Source organism: Gigantopelta aegis, chromosome 7 (genome assembly GCF_016097555.1).
Source record: "Gigantopelta aegis isolate Gae_Host chromosome 7, Gae_host_genome, whole genome shotgun sequence".
In the NCBI taxonomy this organism is placed as follows: domain Eukaryota; kingdom Metazoa; phylum Mollusca; class Gastropoda; order Neomphalida; family Peltospiridae; genus Gigantopelta; species Gigantopelta aegis.
Window position 1 is genome coordinate 37,020,192 of NC_054705.1, and position 23,103 is coordinate 37,043,294.

General features: G+C 38.0%; 1 protein-coding gene across 1 annotated transcript; it reads left to right on the plus strand.

Moving 5' to 3' along the window:
* The first annotated feature begins 117 nt into the window (after positions 1 to 117).
* On the plus strand, positions 118 to 21,796 carry LOC121377073. The gene is made up of 12 exons (XM_041504935.1): positions 118 to 240; positions 1,583 to 2,020; positions 3,536 to 3,646; positions 4,940 to 5,566; positions 5,984 to 6,088; positions 8,975 to 9,130; positions 10,154 to 10,281; positions 12,708 to 12,776; positions 13,274 to 13,341; positions 17,142 to 17,302; positions 20,113 to 20,231; positions 21,281 to 21,796. The coding sequence occupies exons 1-12, from the start codon at positions 197 to 199 to the stop codon at positions 21,382 to 21,384; spliced, it is 2,130 nt and encodes a 709-aa protein (XP_041360869.1). The 5' UTR covers positions 118 to 196; the 3' UTR covers positions 21,385 to 21,796.
* The last annotated feature ends 1,307 nt before the right edge of the window (positions 21,797 to 23,103 follow it).

Genomic DNA, 23,103 nt, shown 5'->3' on the forward strand with positions numbered 1-23,103 from the left:
AATTGTTGAACGACCCCTTGCCTTGCTTTGGCGAGGGCCTTCCCACCCCCGAACTCGGAAGTGTTCCGACAAAACTAGCCGGTAGACTGATTCGTGAACGTTACATTAGTAGGCGTAACAAATTCAAGAATACTTGTATATGATGTCGAATGGAAAGTAATGTAAACGAGAGAAATTTACCGTTTTAAAGTTGATTATGCCAAACTCGCCACCTTTTATTTCAAGGGGAAGAGAAAGAAGGTGTTTGTTATTATTTGATTAAGTGTGGTTATTGCACATCAGATTGACAATGGAATGTTATGCGTTTTGACCAGTAAAATAGTAGGCCTATGACAATGTCTATGATTAAAAATGTGGGCCGTTCAAAATTTATTGTCGAACTTGATTCAATATCCACCTGTCGTGAGCCCAAGGGTGCATGCGCATTTTACAAAAATATAAAAGAAAACTTTACTAATCTTAAAGTATGACCCTTTATCCTTTATTTGCACAATCGGTTGAATTAAACAAATAATTATACTCTGGGGTTCGAGAGCTAAAGTCTGAAACACATTGTTAACATTTACGATAAATTACTAATACTGCTACACCTTTAATTACCATTAGAGTGTTCCCACACTTTGTCCAAACACATATCATAAAAACACATTGCAGTGACACAGATTCCGGCATGAATTCGACCCGTACCCATATTTCAGTGGTTAGAGTTAACTAGTGTTTAGAGCTTTTGATTCTTTCCAACACATGTAATACATCAGTGATGTAATTTTTTGCTGGCTGCCATTTTGCGTTTTTATGGAATACTCTTCAAGAGTGGTAAATCGATATGGCATAATCTAAAAACGTCATGCGCTAAGGTATAATGCACTCATCGTGACAGTTAATTATGTCACTTACTTAGGAGGCTTCTACCCCTCTTGAAGGGTACAGTATTCCATACAAAAGCAAAATGGCAGACTGAAAAATTGCATGTGTTTTGTCCTACTCCTAGATCTCAACAAAGTTGATATAGGTGATATGGTTTCAGTCTAATATGTGTAATCCATGTCAATGTAATGGGGTTTTTTCATGATTTATATTTGGACAAAAAGTAGAGAAAATCTAATGATAATTAAAAGTAGGAGAGTAAATTATTGTAGTTGTTAACAATGAAATTCAGACTTTAGGTGGACATTTGTATGGTTATGATTGCTCCTTGCTGCCAGAGATGTATCTATAGCGAATACACTGAATGGCTGACTACCACACGGTAGACATAAAATCCCACTTTAATACAACTAAAATTCCTACACTACAGGAAGAAACCCAACAGTACCACCTTTCAATAATGTTGCCATAAGCCATCTAAATATTACAAAAATATATCCATTAATTTTCAAGATTTTAGCTTTTGAATTTGTACTCTCTGGTAAAAACCAAGCATGTACATAGCACTTTACAAATCAAGTTGTGGCCCTTGGACTTGGAAGATGTATGAAAATTTGTTTGGCCTAATAGAGGACATGTACTGCTTTAGCAGTACTCTCAAAATTTTAATTTCTCCTGTATCTTTATTTATTTTATTTTTCTCGAAACCTGACAGGAATAGATCACAATCTCCACATAATCGCAATGCGTCTTCTCGATCATACCGACGGTCAAGGTCTCGATCTGTCAAGCGACGGAAGTCCGGTAATTACGGAAGACCTGGCGACCAGAGAAGAAGATCTAGATCTCCAGAAAGACGATATCGGTCACCAGGCAGAAGGTCAAGGTCGCCAGGCAGAAGAAACAGGTCACCAGGAAGGAAATCTCCATTACCAGGAAGACAGTCAGGGATGCTGGGGAGAAAATATCAGTCGCCAGGAAGGCAGTCCCAATCTCATTCACCGGCAATGAGAAGTGACAGATTTTCGTCTCATTCTAACGAAAACAAACTGTCGGCAATGAGTGCAGGTAGTCGAAGATCGAGAAGAGGAAGTCATTCAGCAGAAAATACAGCAGCACCATCACACCAAGCTTTTGCTTCTCTGAATAGAAGGTCACAATTAGACTTTTATAGAATGTTGCATATTAAATTTTGCTTGCATGTTGAAATACTAGAAGTTTATTATTGAAAACAAATGGTTTGATATATTCTGTCTAGAGTACTCTTTCGCTTGGCTGTGCAGATATAATTCATGTAATCAGGTACTTGCCAAATTCGTCATTTGCGAATTTTTAAAACAATCGGGGAAATTTAATTTTAATTTGTAGAAATAATTAATATTTTGTCAGAAAACAATCTAATTACACTATTACATGTGGATCTAACAGCAGCCAGTTGGAGCTCATGTCCACCAATCAAAACCTTACTTGCAGAATCATGCCAATGATTTGAAAATAATTTAAAAACATTTCGAATTATCCTGAAGGTATATGACATGTTTCATGTGAATTACGAATGCCTTATTTAGACCAGTAAAACTAATTTTAATCAGATTGCTAACAACACTGCGTAGTCTCCAATGTCCAGGTAACATTTCGTCTGTAAATAATAATTTAAATATTGACCAATCACACTTCGCCTTTTATAACGTTATTTGGGAGCATACAAATTCTAAAAATATCGGGCGAGTCTATTTCAGTGGCCGCAGTACAGCGAACCATACCAATACGTACGGGATGGGTTATCAGTCTTCAATTTTACATTACAAATTATTTATTTATTAAAAAAAAAAACCCCATCTAAATCAAGTCTTCAGTTTTACATTACAAATTATTTATTTTATAAAATAAAACATGTTTTAAGGCATTTATAATTCATACGAAACATATCATATACCCTCAGGATAATTCGGAATGTTTTCAAATTATTTTTAAATCACTGGCATGATTCTGCAAGTAAGGTTTTGATTGGTGGACATGAGCTCCAACTGGCTGCTGTTAGATCCGCATGTAATAGTGGAGCTAATTTTAATTAGATTGGTCAGAAAATAACTGTGTTTCTGCAATTTTTTAAGTTTAATAGATAATTTGGTGAAATGTTCTGCTCACCCAGAGATACATATATATATTAGAGCTGGGCAGTATTGAAATTTGAGGTTTGGTATCAATATCGATATTTTTGGGTGATTTACCTCGGTATCGGTACAGTATTCAGTATTGACACAATACCGATGCCGATATTGAGTGGTATTTTCGGTATACTTGGCTTTAAATGCATGCCTGTGTTACGGCTCACCCGCTAATTTCATCTAAATAAAATTAAATTCCATACACAAGGCTCTCTTGCTTATACCCAACCCATTTTGTGTTCATCAAATATATTGTTAGTGCTAACTAAATGGCTCGAAACATTTTTCAATACCAAAATTTCTGTATTTTGAAATTTGCTCAGTACAGTAAATCGGTATTGACATGATACCGATACCGAACGGTATATACAGTATACCACCCAGCTCTAACATATATATTGTTCTGCACAATAACTAAACAAATGGTTAACTATATAGTCTGTCTCATCCTCTGACAATTTTTTATTTTTTAAAAATAATTTCATATGTTAAATTTTCAGATCCCCAGTACAGCCATCTAGACAACATGTTGATTCTCGTTTCCAGTTGTCTACCTTTGACCGACCAGTCGCATCAAAACGCCAGCACAGCATTAGTCCAGATAGAGGAAGGTAACTGAAGGTTTTACAAATTACACCACCATTAATTTTCATTTATCCTGCAACCACTATTTCTATCGACCAATTAAGATGACCGATTAAAACAAAGTCACAAACATATACAACCAGATTATGACTTTTGACATCACACATGTGACGTCACATTCATTAATGCATTACAAAATCGCTCGTTTGACCTCTAGATTACCATACAGAAATAACAGAAGTAATAACTCTTCCCCTTAATTTTTATGAACTACAGGATAAAACTAATTTAACTAGTTAATATTGTCGGATATCGACTTGATCCTGTTCAGGCCGGATGGGAAATTCCACTCAGCAAGCCTCGCAGTATTTTCCATTTTTACCTTCACAGGATAAAGCTGATATCTTATATTTACCTTCACAGGATAAAGCTGATATCTTATGTTTACCTTCCCAGGATAAAGCTGATATCTTATATTTACCTTTACACGATAAAGCTGATATCTTATGTTTACCTTCCCAGGATAAAGCTTGTATCTTATGTTTACCTTCACAGGATAAAGCTGATATCTTATATTTACCTTTACAGGATAAAGCTGATATCTTATATTTACCTTCCCAGGATAAAGCTTGTATCTTATGTTTACCTTCCCAGGATAAAGCTTGTATCTTATGTTTACCTTCCCAGGATAAAGCTTGTATCTTATGTTTACCTTCACAGGATAAAGCTGATATCTTATATTTACCTTCCCAGGATAAAGCTTGTATCTTATGTTTACCTTCCCAGGATAAAGCTTGTATCTTATGTTTACCTTCCCAGGATAAAGCTTGTATCTTATGTTTACCTTCTCAGGATAAAGCTTGTATCTTATGTTTACCTTCACAGGATAAAGCTGATATCTTATATTTACCTTCCCAGGATAAAGCTGATATCTTATATTTACCTTCACAGGATAAAGCTGATATCTTATATTTACCTTCACAGGATAAAGCTGATATCGTATGTTTACCTTCACGGGATAAAGCTGATATCTTATGTTTACCTTCACGGGATAAAGCTGATATCTTATGTTTACCTTCACAGGATAAAGCTGATATCTTATGTTTACCTTCACAGGATAAAGCCAATATCCTACGTCATTAACTAGTTATTCTTTATGTAACATTTATTTTGTAAATGAGTAAATAATTTTATTGTTTTAAAAATTCCTCTTGGATAGTACATGCATACCACTAATGACACTCCACTCCAGCACACACACACACAAAATTCATCAGCTGTTATGGCCTTACAAAAGGTGTGGGTTTTTTCTTTCACAGATGGAAAAGCCAGAAAGAAACTCCATTTCCCAAAAGAGAACCTACCGACTCACGTAACGTTGTCTACGAGCATCAAGAACTAGATGTCAGCATTCCCGAACATTTAACCTTCGACATACACACGGACCGGAAACACTCTCATGATCACTCGACCGTGAAGCACTACGACAAAGCCCCAGAGTCCCATTTCTTCCAGGACGCGGGGAGAACGACAGGAGCAGTTGTACCGCGACAGACTCTTCATGAGAGATTTATGATTTTCGATCAAAAACCTTTAATCCTCGACGAAAACATCACCATCGGAATTCAGCGCAATCGTAACTGCATTCCTTCAAGTACGGTGAACATTACGAAAATATTCGATGCCGCTTTGTTTATAATGCTGCACGGTCGCGAAGAAGGGAAGAAGCCAATCTTTGATCGGGAGGAAATAAAGATTTTCCGACACGATGAAAGGTTATTGGAGGAGGACGAGGAGGAAGAAGAATTTGAAAGAAGAATCATCCGAGTTGAACCGGTACCGAAGAGAAGTTCGTCGGATCATTCACGGGGATATGATCGCAGTGCATTTGAAAGAATCCATGATGACCAGACTTTCTCGACTCGCAGGTCTCCGCATGTAATAAGGTATGGCTTTATTACTGTACGGTACTCAAAATCTCGTATAACAAAATGTGGCATTATTGATAGTGTACTTTTTCGCAGGTCATTTTGAATGGCTCCCTTAGGTTCAACTGCAGTGTATATTTTACAGTTGGGGATGGGACGTAGCCCAGTGGTAAAGCGCTTGCCTGATGCATGGTCAGTCTAGGATCGATCCCCTTTGGTGGCCCATTCCAGCCAGAGTCCCTCAACTGGTATATCAAAGGCAGTGGTATGTGCTATCCTGTCTGTAGGATGGTGCATATAAAAGATCACTTGCTACTAATGAAAAAATATAGCAGCTTTCCTCCAATAGCCGATCATTAATAAATCAATGTGCTCTAGTGGTTTTGTTAAACAAAATAAACTTTAACCTTAGTTTATATTTTGTTATTTTCTCAGAAAGGACATCGGTCGGTCAGCGTGGCCTGACAAACATCTGCAGATAACCAGACAGAGAAGTAACTCTCCACACGGCAGACACCAGGGGCCCACTGTGCACATCAGGTAAACACAAACATAGAGGTCAGGGGCTGGTCTCACTTGCCAACATGGGGCTGGTCCCACTTGCCAATATGAGGCCGGTCCCACTTGCCAACATGGGGTCAGTCCCACTTACCAACATGGGGTCGGTTCCACTTACCAACATGGGGTTTGTCCCACTTACCAACATGGGGTCGGTTCCACTTACCAACATGGAGTTTGTCCCACTTACCAACATGGGATTTGTCCCACTTACCAACATGGGGTTGGTCCCACTTACCAACATGGGGTTGGTCCCACTTGCCAACTGGGGGTTGGTCCCACTTACCAACATGGGGTTGGTCCCACTTGCCAACAGGGGGTTAGTCCCACTTGCCAACATGGGATTGGTCCCACTTACCAACATGGGGGGGGGGGGGGGCAGGATGTAGCAACATGATAAAGTGTTCACTTGACGTGCACATGTTTTAGGATCAATCCTCATTGGTTGGCCCATTTGGCTATTTCTCGTTCCAGTCAAGGCTCCACAACTGGTATAACAAAAGCCATCCAGTTTGTGGAATGGTGCATATAAAAGATCCCTTGCTGCTAATTCATCAGAAAGTGTAGTCCAGGGAATGGCAGAAATGTGTTTTTTAATTATATCTGTGGTACTTAACCTCCTAATATGTCCGATGCCATATAACCATATGACACAAGCCACGTTTTAATCTTTATTTACAGTATATATTTTTGTCCTCAAGTGGGGGGGTGGAGAGGCTCAGGTTCAGGTCCCCTTTTTACCCCGACTTCCCACAAGCCTGCATAGGGGGGGTCCTCACCCCCCCCCCCCCCCAGACCTCCCCTCTGCCCAGACCATAAGCATACATGATGAGGTGTGCAGGTGAAATGGGTATTTCCATCATTCTGGGGCAGAACGTATCCCAATGGTAAACCGCTCGCCTGATGCATGGTCCAGGGGTGTGAGCTACGTGGAAATGTGTAAATGCACTTTTCTATTTCGTCTAAAAAAAACCCCACCAAAACCCAACAAAAAACGATGCACCTTTCAGCTGACGGAGACTGTCACACCGCACACAAGAGTTAGATCGAAAGTTGTATTGCATGATCCCTTGGCCATTTTTGTCCAGTCCAGGATATGCTATTTGAAAGCCTTTGTTCGACTTGGGAAGAAAGAAGGTGAGCAGTAAGCTGTTTTGTTCCAGCCCCTCTCACATCCCTGATGATCGGTCTAGGATCAATCTCCTTTAGTGGACCCATTGAGCTATTTGTCGTGCCAGCCAGTGCATCATGACTGGTATATCAAAGACTGTGGTATCTGCTATCCTGTCTGTGGGATATTGCATATAAAAAGATCTCTTGCTACTAATGGAAACATGTAGCAGGTTTTCTCTCTAAGACTATATCTCAGAATTACCAAATATTTGACATCCATTAGCTGATGATTTAATAAATCAGTATGCTCTAGTGGTGTCCTTTCACAAAACAAATTTTTACTTTTTTCATAACATTTGAAATCCTGAGGCCTTTTGTGAATAAATATTTTGCTTGTTACATTTTTCAGTAGAACATGATTATAAATATTTTGCTTGTACAGTGAAACCCCTCTAGTCCGGACACCTCTTATAACCAGACTTTTTACTTGGTGCCGAGGGTGTCCGGTTTAGAGGGGTTTCACTGTATATATATATATATATATATATATATATACAGAGTATGACAAATATTTTGAAAAGTCACTAGCCACAGGGCTAGTGGGTTTGTGAAAACCACTAGCCCACCAAGGTAAAGCACTAGCCCAAATTCCTGATCAATTATAACTGGATTTTTATATAATTTTTGTAACATTACACATTTACGAGTATAACAGTAAAATAAAACAAACACTTAAATCATGTTGTAACTTTCAGTTTTTTGTCGTGTCGTACGTTTTGTCTTTTGTCAAGTGTGATCCATCGTCATTGTCCCGTTTTTGTTTTTGCCCCCCCCCCCCCCCCCCCCCCCCGGGGGAAAATTAATTGAGCAAACTCTTGGTTGGTATCTAAAAACACTATCAAAATAATTAAATTTAAATGAGGGTACGACAGTGTCGCCAGGAACGGTGATGCCAAATACAGGGCATTATCCCGTGTCAGACCGATATCAAAAGAATATAACGGCGACATCTAATCCGTTGTTAATTGATGAACAAAAAAGGTATTATCTTGTATCGGCAGCTATGACGTTTTATCCAAACCGCTACACGTAATAGGCCAAGCCGAGTCATTGCATATGCGGTTACCATTAAAGTAAATTGTTTTCCTGATTGCCGATAACCACATGTTAGCGAAGTGTTAAATTAAAAAACAATAGGTAAATAAAACAAACACTGAAATTCAAAGCATGGCTGGGGTTTACTTGATTGAGATTAACCTGTCGTCGCGATTGATGATTTCCAAGTTCTTAGCCTAAAACATGTGCGAGATTAACAACCACGTGACGTGTCTAACCAATCAAAACACGCATGTCATTAGACTTTATTTCCTGTGCCAGAAACTTGAAAGGGAAGGTAAACAATGCATGCTGTAACTGTGACGATGTAGAGATAGCATGTTACTGCAGTTTGCAGACCTAGCTCAAGTGCATTATTATTATATACTCATTGCGTTGTTGATATTATTCGATGACAAACATCACAATCAAATTTATTAAACGAAATTTCAGCCGAGAGAAAAAGAATGAAAGAAAACAAAAAACCCACGATCGAGCGATGACGAGAGGAGGGGGGAAACCACTAGCCCGCAGGGGCTAGTGGTTTTGCGTTTCTCACTAGCCCGAACTTAAAAACCACTAGCCACGGGCGTCGGGCTAGCGGATTTGTCGAACTCTGATATATATGATTATAAATATATTACTTATTTTGTCTTTCAGACTTGATACTGAGCCAGATAAGAAATTCGAATCTGGTTCAGGCCGGGGCCGACACAGTTACAAGATTCAGGAGAAGATAGAACGCATTCAGAACAATCCCCATGACTTGCGCCACAATCTGATACGAGGCCAGTTTGACCCCAGAATGGATGCGAGGTCATTGTCATCACAATATATACGTACTTAGTAGTTGAAAAGTCAAATCTTTTTTGTTGTTTTACATCAACCTGTAATCAGCCATTTAGCTCAGTCGGTCGAGTGCTTGCGCCACAGGATCAAAGCACCTCAGTGGATCCATTCAGCTAATTGGGTTTTTTCTCGTTCCAACCAGTGCACCACAACTAGACAAAGGCTGTGGTATGTATTTTCCTGTCTGTGGGAAAGTGCATATAAAAAAAATCCCTTGTTGTATTAGAAAAAATGTAGCGGGTTTCCTCTGATATGCTTGACATCCAATAGCCAATGATCAATTAATCGATGTTCTCCATTGGTATCGTTAAACAAAAAAAACTGCTTAAAAACAAACCCCAGTTTGTTTTATTTAACCATACCTCTTCGACCAATCAAAATGCTTGTTTCCCTACAGGTATTTTGCAGTTCGCATTAGCACCATTTTTCTACATCAGTGAAACTTTGCTTCTAGTTGCACCTATGGATGTTGCCGGCCTCAGTGGCATCGTGGTTAGGCCATCGGTCAACAGGCTGGTAGGTACTGGGTTCGGATCCCAGTCGAGGCGTGGGATTTTTAATCCAGATACCGACTCCAAACCCTGAGTGAGTGCTCCGCAAGGCTCAATGGGTAGGTGTAAACCACTTGCACTGACCAGTGATCCATAACTGGTTCAACAAAGGCCATGGTTTGTGCTATCTGCCTGTGGGAAGCGCAAATAAAAGATCCCTTGCTGCTAATCCGAAAGAGTAGCCCATGTAGTGGCGACAGCGGGTTTCCTCTCAAAATCTGTGTGGTCCTTAACCATATGTCTGACGCTATATAACTGTAAATAAAATGTGTTCAGTGCGTTGTAAAATAAAACATTTCTTTCTATGGATGTTCACCGCAATGCATGTGAATTTTGTTTTAAAATGATTATAAATATTAAAATTTTAATTTATAATAAATAAAATACAGTGTTTTTTTTACATGATGTAAGGAAATCATATTATGACATTATGTTACAGAGCTAAAATCGAGGCACGAAGGAGAGAGGACAGTGGAGAGAGAGATGGAAGTAGAGATAGAAAGAACTGGGACGACAGAGGAAGAGGAGAGAGAGACAGATTGGCCGAAAGGGAGAGACATCCTTCAGGTTCTTTCTTAGTTTATATTAGTTCCATACCAGTCCAACCAGAGTGCACTACAGGTTTCATCTCCATCCTTTCGTCCGTCTGTCCCACATATAGTTATCCAGATGGGGGTTTTCACCTTGAGATATTGAGCTGAAATTTTGTGCATAGCTTTATCATGTGCTGTTACAGATCAGGTTTTACTTTCGTAGCAATTTACCCATTTTTGACAGTTCTGGTCTATGAACGTAGTAAATATTAACATTTATTTTGGGGACTTGAGCTGATTTTTTGTGTATATCTATATCGGGTACTGCTACAGATCAAGTTTGACTTTAATGGCAGTTATGGCCCTTGAACTGTGGCAATATAAAATGTGTTTTTCAGGCTTCCTTTTTTTTTTGCAATGCCTGAAGATCTTGAGCTGAAATTTTGTACATATCTTTAGCATGTACTGTTACAGATTAAGTTTAACTTTCATGGCGATTTACCCATTTTTCACAAAGTTATGACCTTTGAATTGAGGAGATACGAAAAAAAAATTCGGCCTAGTAGGGGACATGTATTGCTTTATACAGTACTCTCAGAGTTCATGGACATTCCTGAGTTTGCTGCAATTTTTAAGATGTTATCGACTAACAGACCTTTTAATGATTGTAATTACATATCAAATATATTTTTATGCCTAAAATATTAGTGGCTGTATATTAAACGTGTTTCTGATCGTTTTAATATTTGTAGTAATTTAAATATTATTTTATTTCCTAAAAATGCAGCAAACTCAGGAATGTCCCTTTGGAGGCGAGATCTAGCTCAGTCAGTAGAGTGCTTACTTGAGCTACTTGGCTTGAAGGATCGAATCCCCTCGGTGGACTTTTTCTTCAAATTGATGTTTCTGAGAAAGAAGGAAATGTTTTATTTAACGACACACTCAACACATTTTATTTACAGTTATATGGTGTTAGACATATGGTTAAAGACCACACAGATAGAGAGGAAACCCTCTGTTGCCACTTCATGGGCTACTTTTTTGTTTATTAGCAGCATGGGTTCTTTTATATGCACCATCCCACAGACAGGGTAGTACATACCACGGCCTTTGATATACCAGTCATGGTGCACTGGCTGGAATGAGAAATAGCCCACTGGGCCCAACAATGGGGATCGATCCCAGACCGACTGCACATCAAGCGAAAGCTTTACCACTGAACTACATCCCACCCCTTGATGTTTTCATGTTCCAACCAATGCCCCACGATTGGTATATCCAAAGCCACAGTATGTGGTGTCCTGTTTGTGTGGGAAGTGCTTTTAAAAAATCCTTTTTTGTTAATGGTAAAAAGTTAAAGTTTGATTTGTTTAATGACTCCATTAACGCACATTGATTTATTCATCATCAACTATTGGATGTCAAACATTTGGTAATATTTTAACACATAGTCTTAAGAGAAGAACCATACTACATTTTTCAATTAGTAGCGAGGGAACGTTTATATGCACCACCCCACAGTCAGGTGCACTGGCGGGAAACGAAAAATACCCCAATGGCCCACTGACGGGGATCGATCCTAGTCCAACTGCCATCAACGAGAACTTTACCACTAGGCTACGTCCCACATCTGTTAATGGTAAAAATATAATGTTCAGGGGTGGGAATTCTCCTCGGATCCACGGTTTTCCTCTCATGGAACATTGCATTTCCTCGCATTTTAATTGTCCTTTCCGCGAGGGGGGGGGGAGCCGGTCATGTAAACTTCTGGGCCCAGATTATCAGTTATCTTAGCGTTACGATATCGTAAAACTGTCCTAAATGGTGACGTTACACATCAAATGATGTTGTGACATCATTATGAATCTAAATGCGGCTGCATTTCTTATTTGGTTTCATTTGCGGGGGGGGGGGGGGGGGGGGCAGACCCCTCTAGATTTCTTCTTTTTGACAGTTCACCATTTCTCACCCCTGATGTTGCTAACTGAATTACATAACATGATAAATATATGTCATTGTACAAAGTATCCTCTACATTAACCGTATTTCAAGTAGTGGGCGGGACGTAGCCCAGTGGTAAAGTGTTCGCTTGATGCGTGATCGGTCTAGGATCGATCCCCGTCGGTGGACCCATTAGGCTATTTCTCGTTCCAACCAGTGCTCCACAAGTGGCGTAACAAAGGCCGTGGTATGTACTATCCTGTCTGTGGGATGGTGTATTTATAAAAGATAGCTTGCTGCTAATCAAAAAGAGTTGCCCATGAAGTGGCGACAGCGGGTTTCCTCCCTCAATATCTGTGTGGTCCTTAAACATATGTCTGACGCCATATAACCGTAAATAAAATGTGTTGAGTGTGTTGTTAAATAAAACATTTCCTTCCTTTCTTCCTTCCTTCCATATTTCAACTCATTTAAAACATGCTGATATTCTTCTTCTTTTGTTTTTTTCTCGGTCTGCAGATCAGAAATCCAGTTCAAGAAGTCGCAACGACTCTGGACGTGAACTCCCCAACTTCTCACGGCGAACAGGTAGACAGATTCGTCAGATTTTCATTTTAACTTAGTTCCTCTACTTGTAGCCGATTTGTGGTTCAAGAACGCTTTCCTGGGCACACACCTCAGCTATCTGTCTAGGTCAGAGAGTTAATGGTTAGCAAGTGTCAAATTTTAATTTGGGGTGGGGGGATGCACAGAAAGTGTTTCCTTCAGGTTTAATAACAAAAATTAGTGCATAGAGACAAGTTGGAGGTGTTCTAAGACAACTGCTGACAAGTGGGTTTGGTTACCGAAAAATTCAAGATGTAAAAACATTTGCAAATTGTGTTGCCAAATCACCTATTTTCCCCCTTTACTTTGTCCCCCTTTGGAAAGAAACCCCCCCCCAAAACAACCCAAGATAAATATCTCAAAGGAGGGTGGGGTTTTTTTCTGTTGAATACGAAAATAGTTCCATTTGTTTCATTTTCCGAATGTTAATCTCTGTCTCGGAAGAGCTCTTTAACTGGATGTAAATTTACTTTATTTAGACAAATACGCTTATGAAGAATGGAGAGAGAAGCCCGAATTGGTACCAAGAGGTCCGAGCTATTTTGAGGTAAAAAAAAAAAACCCAAAAAACACCCCACCAAAACCTGGCCTATCCTTTGCTTTATTTGTCTTTATGTAGGACTGTCCTGAGTTTGTCACCATTGTAAGATGTTTTCGACTAACTTTTTTTTTTTGGTGTTGCAATTACATATTAAATGTGTGTTCTTGTTTAGAATATTACTGTCCATATATCTAATGTGTTTCTGACAGTCATGTTTGTAGCAGCCCAAACTGGGTTTTACCTCCAAATAATTTGGTATATATAATACACAAAACAAAAAGATGATTACTAAAGACCGTATTTTACTGTTATGAGTCACTGACTGCAAAATGTACATGGATGTTTAAACTACTTCTTAACCTTACCTTTCCTCAAAACGGTACTCTGCATTGTGGAGGATAATGTACAGACCTGCATCCCCAGAAAACTAGCAGGTACAAATTTTAAAAATGAGTTTTACCGCTCTGGCAGGGCTTCTAGATTATAGTAGCCCCACTGCCATAGCTAGTAAATAACTACTATAACTTGCCCCATGAAAGCTGCATTTACATATTTTGTAAATATGAATATTGACGCACTGAACACATTTTATTTATGGTTATATGGTGTCGGACATATGGTTATGAACCACATATATTGAGAGAGGAAACCCGCTGTCGCCACTTCATGGGCTACACTTTTCGATTAGCAGCAAGGGATCTTTTGTATGCACCATCCCATAGACAGGATAGCACGGCCCACGGCCTTTGATGCACCAGTCGAGCTGCACTGGCTGGAGTGAGTTTTTCATTGAGTTATGGCCCTTGAACTTAAGAGATACAAAAATTAGTTTTCCGGACTGTGTTTGGAAATGCCTGAAGATCTTGAGCTGAAATTTTGTACATAGCTTTAGCATGTACTGCTACAGGGTGTATACTACCAAATCAAATCCCATAGACGACAATAGTAACATATGTGGCTAAAACTCCTACCTGCAACGTATCAACCGACATAAACGCCACGGATATAAATACTACCACCCCTTACACTTAAAGTGAATCAAAAAAAAATGGGGGTCAAGCTGCTCGTTTCTGAGATAACGGATAGCGTCTGTGACTACCCTAGTTTCGCACAAAATTCGAGTATTTTTTTGTACAGGTACCCCATACATGTTTCAAGCACAAGGCTACTTGACACATTGGTACTAGATGAAATAAAATTGCAATTTTTTTTTACCCAGATGAAACTATTATTTTTTACAACCAACACACTCACATTTATAACCAATCACAGGACTTGTGGTGTTCACTTCTCTATCAAAAGTTCGGTGCACCTCCAACTTTGACCCAGCCGGAAGTTATTTGGTCTAGTACTACCTATACTGATAACATACATTTTTCAAAAAGTGTCCAGCTTTGTGTCTTTATGACAACCAGGATCTGGTGTATTCTGACATAAACTGACAACCTCACTGATACTGTTGTTTCTACAGTGCAACCTAATATAATGTACACCTCAAAAAACATATATATTGCATATAGTTTTGTACAAATGCAATATGTCATATTAAACAACAAAATGTTTTAAAATAAAACTCCTGAAGATATTTACTTTCAGTTGGGTGTGTGTACTCGGGTATATATATAGAGACAACAAAGATAGTCAGAGTACCTCTACCCCTTTAAAGAATTCCATTAAAACACATGCACATGATTGACCCCTAGATTATGAAGACCTTAACAGGCACATCAAAGAAATATCAGTATTAAAAAAATACACTGTCTGAGGAAGGAAACACAAACATGACTGTACCTGTATGAAGTAATGACTTAATGTCCTGAACATTAGTGTTGGGAGGAAATCCTGTATGCTGGGTGTGGGTGTCTTCAAGTTACCAGGTGTGGGAATTTCAAATCCATCGGCCATGCTGATTTTCATAATGAACCATGAAAACCATTGGCAGCCACCAATATTCCTGACTATATTTTATTTATAGCCTACTGTAGTTGGAGGTTTTAATAGTTGTGATATCTGGAATTATCATGCAGCTTTCACACATTTATTTTTGATTAATTACTGAAAAAACCTATTTTTAAATGACAAAATTACCCTAACATCTATTTCTTTGCATTATTTTCTAATCCGGATGAATACAATATGTATATTAGATGTATTCCTACAATCTGTAATCCAGCATTTTATTTAGCTAGTAACATTAGGTAATACAGCTTTAACAATAAAATAAATTATCAACTTAATCCAAGGCAGATAATCAAATCTGAAAAAATTGGTTCTGAATCTAGTATAAACTCAAAATGCTTTTCATGAGAGCTAACTAAGTCATTATTAAGAGAAAAAAAATGATATGGAGATCTAAGTATATGTTTAACAACCTTATTGTTATATACAAATAAGAACAGAAGGCACAATAGTGACAACAAATTTAATTATGTTTTTGGTAAAGTTTTTCTTCAAATTTACTTTAAATTTTGCATAAAACTACAAATTTGTCTAAAATATAACTTAGCACCCTATAAATATGTCAAAATGACAATAAAAATCAACTTCTTTACAAATTTGAGTTTTCAGAATTTCATACATAAAAAATTAACAATGTTAATGGAAACTAAAGACATTAACCCACTATTGGCACATGCTATTTTTAATATAAAAATAAATTGCTATTAAAATCTTAGTTCAGGTTGCCTATATATAATACCATATTTAAGAGCAGTTGTATATGGCAAGTCAAATACCATGTAAAAAGAAATTATTGAAATCTTTACAGTATGAATTATAGGCCAAAACCAACTTTTCTTCAGTGCTAACTTTGATTCAAACTCCATTCAGAGCCATGTACAGAGATTATTGTCAAGGTCAAGGTCATTGTGAACTTGCATGATCGAGTGATGGCTAATTAATCAACCAGTATAGTTTAATTAAATAAAATGACAAAATCATAATATTTTTTATTATGCACTGAATATGTGCTATAGGGTGTATACTACCAAATCAAATCCCATAGACGACAATAGTAACATATGTGGCTAAAACTCCTACCTGCAACGTATCAACCGACATAAACGCCACGGATATAAATACTACCACCCCTTACACTTAAAGTGAATCAAAAAAAAATGGGGGTCAAGCTGCTCGTTTCTGAGATAACGGATAGCGTCTGTGACTACCCTAGTTTCGCACAAAATTCGAGTACTTTTTTTTACAGGTACCCCATACATGTTTCAAGCACAAGGCTACTTGACACATTGGTACTAGATGAAATAAAATTGCAATTTTTTTTTACCCAGATGAAACTATTATTTTTTACAACCAACACACTCACATTTATAACCAATCACAGGACTTGTGGTGTTCACTTCTCTATCAAAAGTTCGGTGCACCTCCAACTTTGACCCAGCCGGAAGTTATTTGGTCTAGTACTACCTACAGATTAAGTTTAACTTTCATGGAGATTTACCCATTTTTCACAGAGCTACGGCCTTTGAACTTAATAGATACAAAAATTAGTTTTCTGGACTTAGAGTTATGGAGTTTGAACTTTGGAAATGTATTGCTTTTGCAGTACTCTCAGAATGCTTGTTTTAATCCAGTTTTTTCAGAATGCCTCAAAATATTGAGTTGAAATTTTGTATATACATCTACCTTTATCATGTATTGTTCCAAGTTTGAATTTTATCGTGATATACTCATATTTGGAAGACATACGGCTCTTGGAGTTAAGAGATAAGAAATGTTTTTGGGCCTGGTTGGGGACATGTATTGCTTTAGTAGTACTCTCAGAATGCATGTTTTATTTATTTCCCCAGCATGATAACAGAGAAGACTTCCTAAGTCGGCCTCCTCGTGGACGTGGTGGCTACCTGCGCGGTCGTGGGCGTGGTCGCGGTCGAGACAGTGGCCTGGAGCGGAGTCGTGATGGTGGGCGGGGTCACTACAGTTCGTCTTACGAGAGTCGAGACTTTGACAGGTATATAGGGGTGGGATTTACAGGGTTCATACTCGGTCTGGAAATTCTTGAAAAGTATTGAATTTTATATTTTTCATTTTCCAGGTCTTGAAAAAGTATGGATAAAAAAAACCTATTTTGTGTGCAAGTTTTGGAAAAGTATGGAAAACAAGCAACTTTCAGTAACTTGCGTAAAGTCGCCCGAACACGGTCTCCTTTTACACGCAACCGTTAACATTCGGAAGCTAATCGGGAGTTTCTGACTTTATACACTTGCTGTAAGTAAGTCTGGGAAATGGTTTAATGTGTATTGGAAAAGGTATGGAAAAAGAATGACAATTAGTTTCGAAAAAGGTGTATGACCCGGGTATGTTGTGTGCTCGCCTGCTTGCGACACAGGATCGAATCATCTCGGTGGATCCATTCAACTGATTGGGGTTTTTCTCGTTGTACAACTGAGACTGACTCAAGAAGATATATTTTGTTTATCTCCCCTTAGCATGTGAATTTATATGGTAATATCTTAAATGGCTCCCCATAATCTGAAGTTAAAGAAGTAATTAATTACTTTACTCAATTTTTTTTCACATCGATGTCTGATATACTGATCACGTCTTCTGCCAGAAAAAAAAGAGGAAAGAACCTTAAATGCCCCTAATAGGTAGTTACTTGTTTGAAATATTCTGATATTGGTCATTACATTCCAGGTGTTTTGACCCAAAAAAAAATTCACATTGATGTCTGATATACTGATAACTTTCTGCCAAAAAGGGGCGGGACGTAGCCCAGTGGTAAAGCACTCGATCGATGCATGGTCTGGGATCAATCCCTCAATGGGTCCATTGGGCCATTTCTCGTTCCAGCCAGTGCACCATGGCTGGCATATCAATGTCCGTGGTATGTACTACCCTGTCTGTGGGATGGTGCATATAAAAAATCCCTTGCTGCTTATCGGAAAAAGAGTAGCTCATGAAGTGGCGACAGCGGATTTCTTCTCGCAATATCTGTGTGGTCCTTAACCATATGTCTGACGCCATATAACCATAAATGAAATGTGTTGAGTCTGTTGTTAAATAAAACATTTCCTTCCTTCCTTTCTTCTCTTACTATCATCTATCTAAAAATTATAAAAATATATCTGCTAATTTCGAAGATTTACGCACAATACACTGTGGCAGAAACCCTGTTGAAATAAGAGAAAACATGGAATTTGAGCCCAGATTAATTCAGTTATGACTTTAAAAAAATATAGAATTGTAATTTTAGATTGACTGCCGATAACACAGTTAACAGTTAACATCGTGATGTTGTAGATGGTGATTTTGGATGGAGTCAATATTTAGGAGATAACCTTATGGAGTTTTTAGAGTTGCGGGTGTTATTGTCTGTTTGATCCTGTAAATGTCATTTTTGACCTACATGAGAAGTAGGATGATATATCCGCTAAGCACAGTGACATGTTATAATTGTAAACATGATAAGTAGGATGATATATCCGCTAAGCACAGTGACATGTTATAATTGTAAACATGATAAGTAGGATGATATATCCGCTAAGCACAGTGACATGTTATAATTGTAAATATGAGAAGTAGGATGATATATCTACTAAGCACAGCGACGTGTATAATTGTAAACATGAGAAGTAGGATGATATATCCACTAAGCACAGTGACATGTTATAATTGTAAACATGAGAAGTAGGATGATATATCTGCTAAGCACAGTGACATGTTATAATTGTAAACATGATAAGTAGGATGATATATCCGCTAAGCACAGCGACATGTTATAATTGTAAACATGAGAAGTAGGATGATATATCCGCTAAGCACAGTGACATGTTATAATTGTAAACATAAGAAGTAGGATGATATATCCACTAAGCACAGCGATATGTATAATTGTAAATATGAGAAGTAGGACGATATATCTGCTAAGCACAGTGACATGTTATAATTGTAAACATGAGAAGTAGGATGATATATCTACTAAGCACAGCGACATGTATAATTGTAAACATGATAAGTAGGATGATATATCTGCTAAGCACAGTGACGTGTATAATTGTAAACATGAGAAGTAGGATGATATATCTACTAAGCACAGCGACATGTATAATTGTAAACATGATAAGTAGGATGATATATCCGCTAAGCACAGTGACATGTTATAATTGTAAATATGAGAAGTAGGATGATATATCCGCTAAGCACAATGACATGTTATATTTGTAAACATGAGAAGTAGGATGATATATCCACTAAGCACAGTAACGTGTATAATTGTAAACATGAGAAGTAGGACGATATATCCACTAAGCACAGTGACGTGTATAATTGTAAACATGAGAAGTAGGACGATATATCCACTAAGCACAGTGACGTGTATAATTGTAAACATGAGAAGTAGGATGATATATCCACTAAGCACAGCGATATGTATAATTGTAAATATGAGAAGTAGGACGATATATCTGCTAAGCACAGTGACGTGTATAATTGTAAATATGAGAAGTAGGACGATATATCCGCTAATCAAGTGACATGTATAATTGTAAACATGAGAAGTAAGATGATATATCCGCTAAGCACAGTGACATGAAAAGTAGATGGCCATGAAGGCTGCAGTAACCACCAAAAATTGTCACTTATAATCTACTAATAAACACATCTGTGGTACTTGTGAATAATATTTAGAAATATCCATTCTTTTTCACTGGTTTTGTGAGAAATTTATTTCTGAATAACTTCTTACAACTATACATGAGGGGTGGGACTCAAGCCCAGTCAGTAGAGAACTCGCAATCAAATAAAATGTTTTCATTTCAGAGAATCGTACAGAGGTTCGAGTCGAGGGTCGTTTTCCACGTCGTACAGATCTCGCGGTAGAGGCTGGATGTCCCGACCATTTCGCGGTACTCGCGGCTCATACAGAGGTAGAGACTATGGTAAGATATTGACAGATTTTCACTGCATGTATAACCCCACAGTGAAAAACTCTCAAAACCGGACACTGCGTAAACCAGACTTCCCTCAAAACCGGATGTTATAATTTTTAAAAGTAAAAGCTGAAATGATGTTTTACGGTAGTACTAAACCAAATAACTTCCGGCTGGGTCAAAGTTGAAGGTGCAGGGAACTTTTGATTGAGAAGTTAAAACCACAAGTCCTGTGATTGGTTGTAAATGTGGTTGTAAAATTTTTTTTATTTCATCTGGGCTAAAAATGTATGCAATTTTATTTCATCTAGTACCACTGTGTCAAGTAGCCTTGTGCTTGAAACATGTACTGGGTACGGGTTATCTGTAAAAAAAAAAAAAGTACTGAAATTTTGTGCAAAACTAAGGGTGTTGTAAATACATCTGGTTATACCGAGCCATGAAAGGTACCATTTTCTTCATTTAATACTTTGAGGTAGGGGTTGTAGTACTGATATTAATGGGTCATAGTTTGGTTGATATATTGCATATAGTGTTTTTAAACACAAATGTTAACATGGTCGCCTATGGGATTTTATTTGGTATAGTACAAATTCAATCTTAAGAGCTGAATACTCCAAACCATACTTAACTGTGTGACTATTGCAGATCTTGCCTGACGTCACACAAAGTCGACCTACTGTACACTGTATATTTTAATCAACATTAACTAATCTACATGTAAATATAAAAATTTGAAAAACCCACCTAAATAATACTCACCGATTGAAATATAAAATTTATTATATGGATTTATAAAACGTTTTAAGTCAAAATATGTGAGTAAAAGTTATAAACGTGTTCAACATGGTTTTTAATTCTGTAGTCTGAAGGTTAAAATAAAAGCTGAAATGAAGTTTTAAAGAGCTGAATAGTCTAAACCATAAAGGTAATTTTTCAAGATTATGTATCATATCCAGTCTACTTTATAAACTTTATTGGATGCGAAAAAAAAAAAAATTGAAATCAAATTTGTTAAAAACCCACACCCTTGAATTAGAATTAAATTTCTGTTGTAGATTCCAGGCAGTCTGACGACCGAGGTCTGTGGAAACACGACATGTTTGACAAGATGGAAAAGAATGAAGATGAAAAACCCTCGAGTACAACCAAGGACACATAATAGAAGACAACGGCATTCTTTGTTAAAACCTGAAACTGGCCGTGGAAGTGAAATCCATCATGAATTCATCTTGTAATTTGTCTCAGTCGAATCTCTTGTCTCAAAACGTGTGTGATGGGAAGGAAAGACTTCACCAGTATCATGGTCTGGAGGGAGAGCACTTTATGAATATCTTGACTGGTTTTCCGTCATATCCTAACACATTAATTAGTTTCCAACCGAAGGGGACTATAGGTTTCATCTCCATCCTTCTGTCTGTCGACACTATAGTTTTCCGGACGTTCCAGACTAGACCACATTGATTTATTCATCATCGGCTATTGATGTCAAACATTTGTTAATTTTGACAAATAGTCTTGGAGAGAAAACCCGCTGCATTTTTCCATTAGTAGCAAAGGATCTTTTATATGTACCATCCTACAAACAATAACAGTGTATTGAGAGAGAGAGAGAGAGAGAGAGAGAGAGAGAGAGAGAGAGAGAGAGAGAGAGAGAGAGAGAGAGAGAGAGAGAGAGAGAGAGAGAGAGAGAGAGAGAGAGAGAGAGAGAGAGAGAGAGACAGACAGAGACAGACAGAGAGGGGAGGGAGAGAGAGACACACAGTTTATGTGTCCTTCAGAAAATTTATTAAAATAATATCACTTCTCATTAGCATTTTAAATTTAGAATTTTTCGATGTTTTACAATTCGCAAACATTTTATAAAAAAATTCTTATTTAAACCGTAGATTATATTGCAATAAAAAATTTAATTTTGTGAGATTGTGTTGTTCTCTCGAAAGTTGAAAGGTCAAATATTAGTTCTATTTATAGATTGCAGATTTAGGGGCGGGACATAGCCCAGTGGTAGAGCGCTTACTCGATGCTCAGTCAGTCTGGGATCAATCCCCGTCGGTGGGACCATTGGGCTATTTCTCATTCCAGCCAGTGCACCACGACTGGCATATCAAAGGTTGTGGTATGTACTACCCTGTCTATGGGATGGTGCTTATAAAAGATCCCTTGCCGCTAATCGAAAAAGAGTAGCCCATGAAGTGGCGACAGCAGGTTTTCTCCCTCAATATCTTAACCATATGTCCGAAGCCATATAACCGTAAATAAAATGTGTTGAGTGTGTTGTAAAATAAACAATTTCCTTTCCTTTCATTGGTAACTCTGACATTACATGACACTGTCAGCATGCGACAAGATCAAGTATGAAAAATTGTGTGTGTGCCAACTCAAGTTGTTGACTTTCCCATTCAACCCATAACGGCATATTTGGTTACATGATGTAATGGTAGAGGTATTTTCAGAAGTTGGATGTACATTTGTTTCTACTTCACTCTCTTGCTGTCGGAAGGTGTGAATTCCAGGATAATATTGATGTACATTTGTTTCTACTTCACTCTGTTGCTGTCGGAAGGTGTGAATTCCAGGATAATATTGATGTACGTTTATTCCAGATAATATTTTGGTCGGATGGTGTCAATAAAGTTTCAACAGTGATAACGAGGTCGGACTGTATTGCCCATTGAATGTGTTGTATTTCTTGAAACATATACAATCTAGCCGTAGACCTTTGAAAAGTTCACATGTCCTGTTCCACTTACTAAGGCAGTGCACCACGACTGGTATATCAAAGGCCGTGGTATGTACTACCGTCTGGGATGGTGCATATAAAAGATCCCTTGCTGCTAATCAAAAAGTGTAGCCCATGAAGTGGCGACAGCAGGTTTCC

What these genes read in the sequence shown, in the direction of transcription:
- LOC121377073 (XM_041504935.1), top strand. Translation starts at nt 197, where the DNA reads ATGCCAAACTCGCCACCTTTTATTTCAAGGGGAAGAGAAAGAAG. An exon ending in TCAAGGGGAAGAGAAAGAAG is followed by an intron (nt 241 to 1,582) that starts GTGTTTGTTATT and finishes GAAACCTGACAG; the next exon opens with GAATAGATCACAATCTCCAC. An exon ending in GACCCCAGAATGGATGCGAG is followed by an intron (nt 9,131 to 10,153) that starts GTCATTGTCATC and finishes ATTATGTTACAG; the next exon opens with AGCTAAAATCGAGGCACGAA.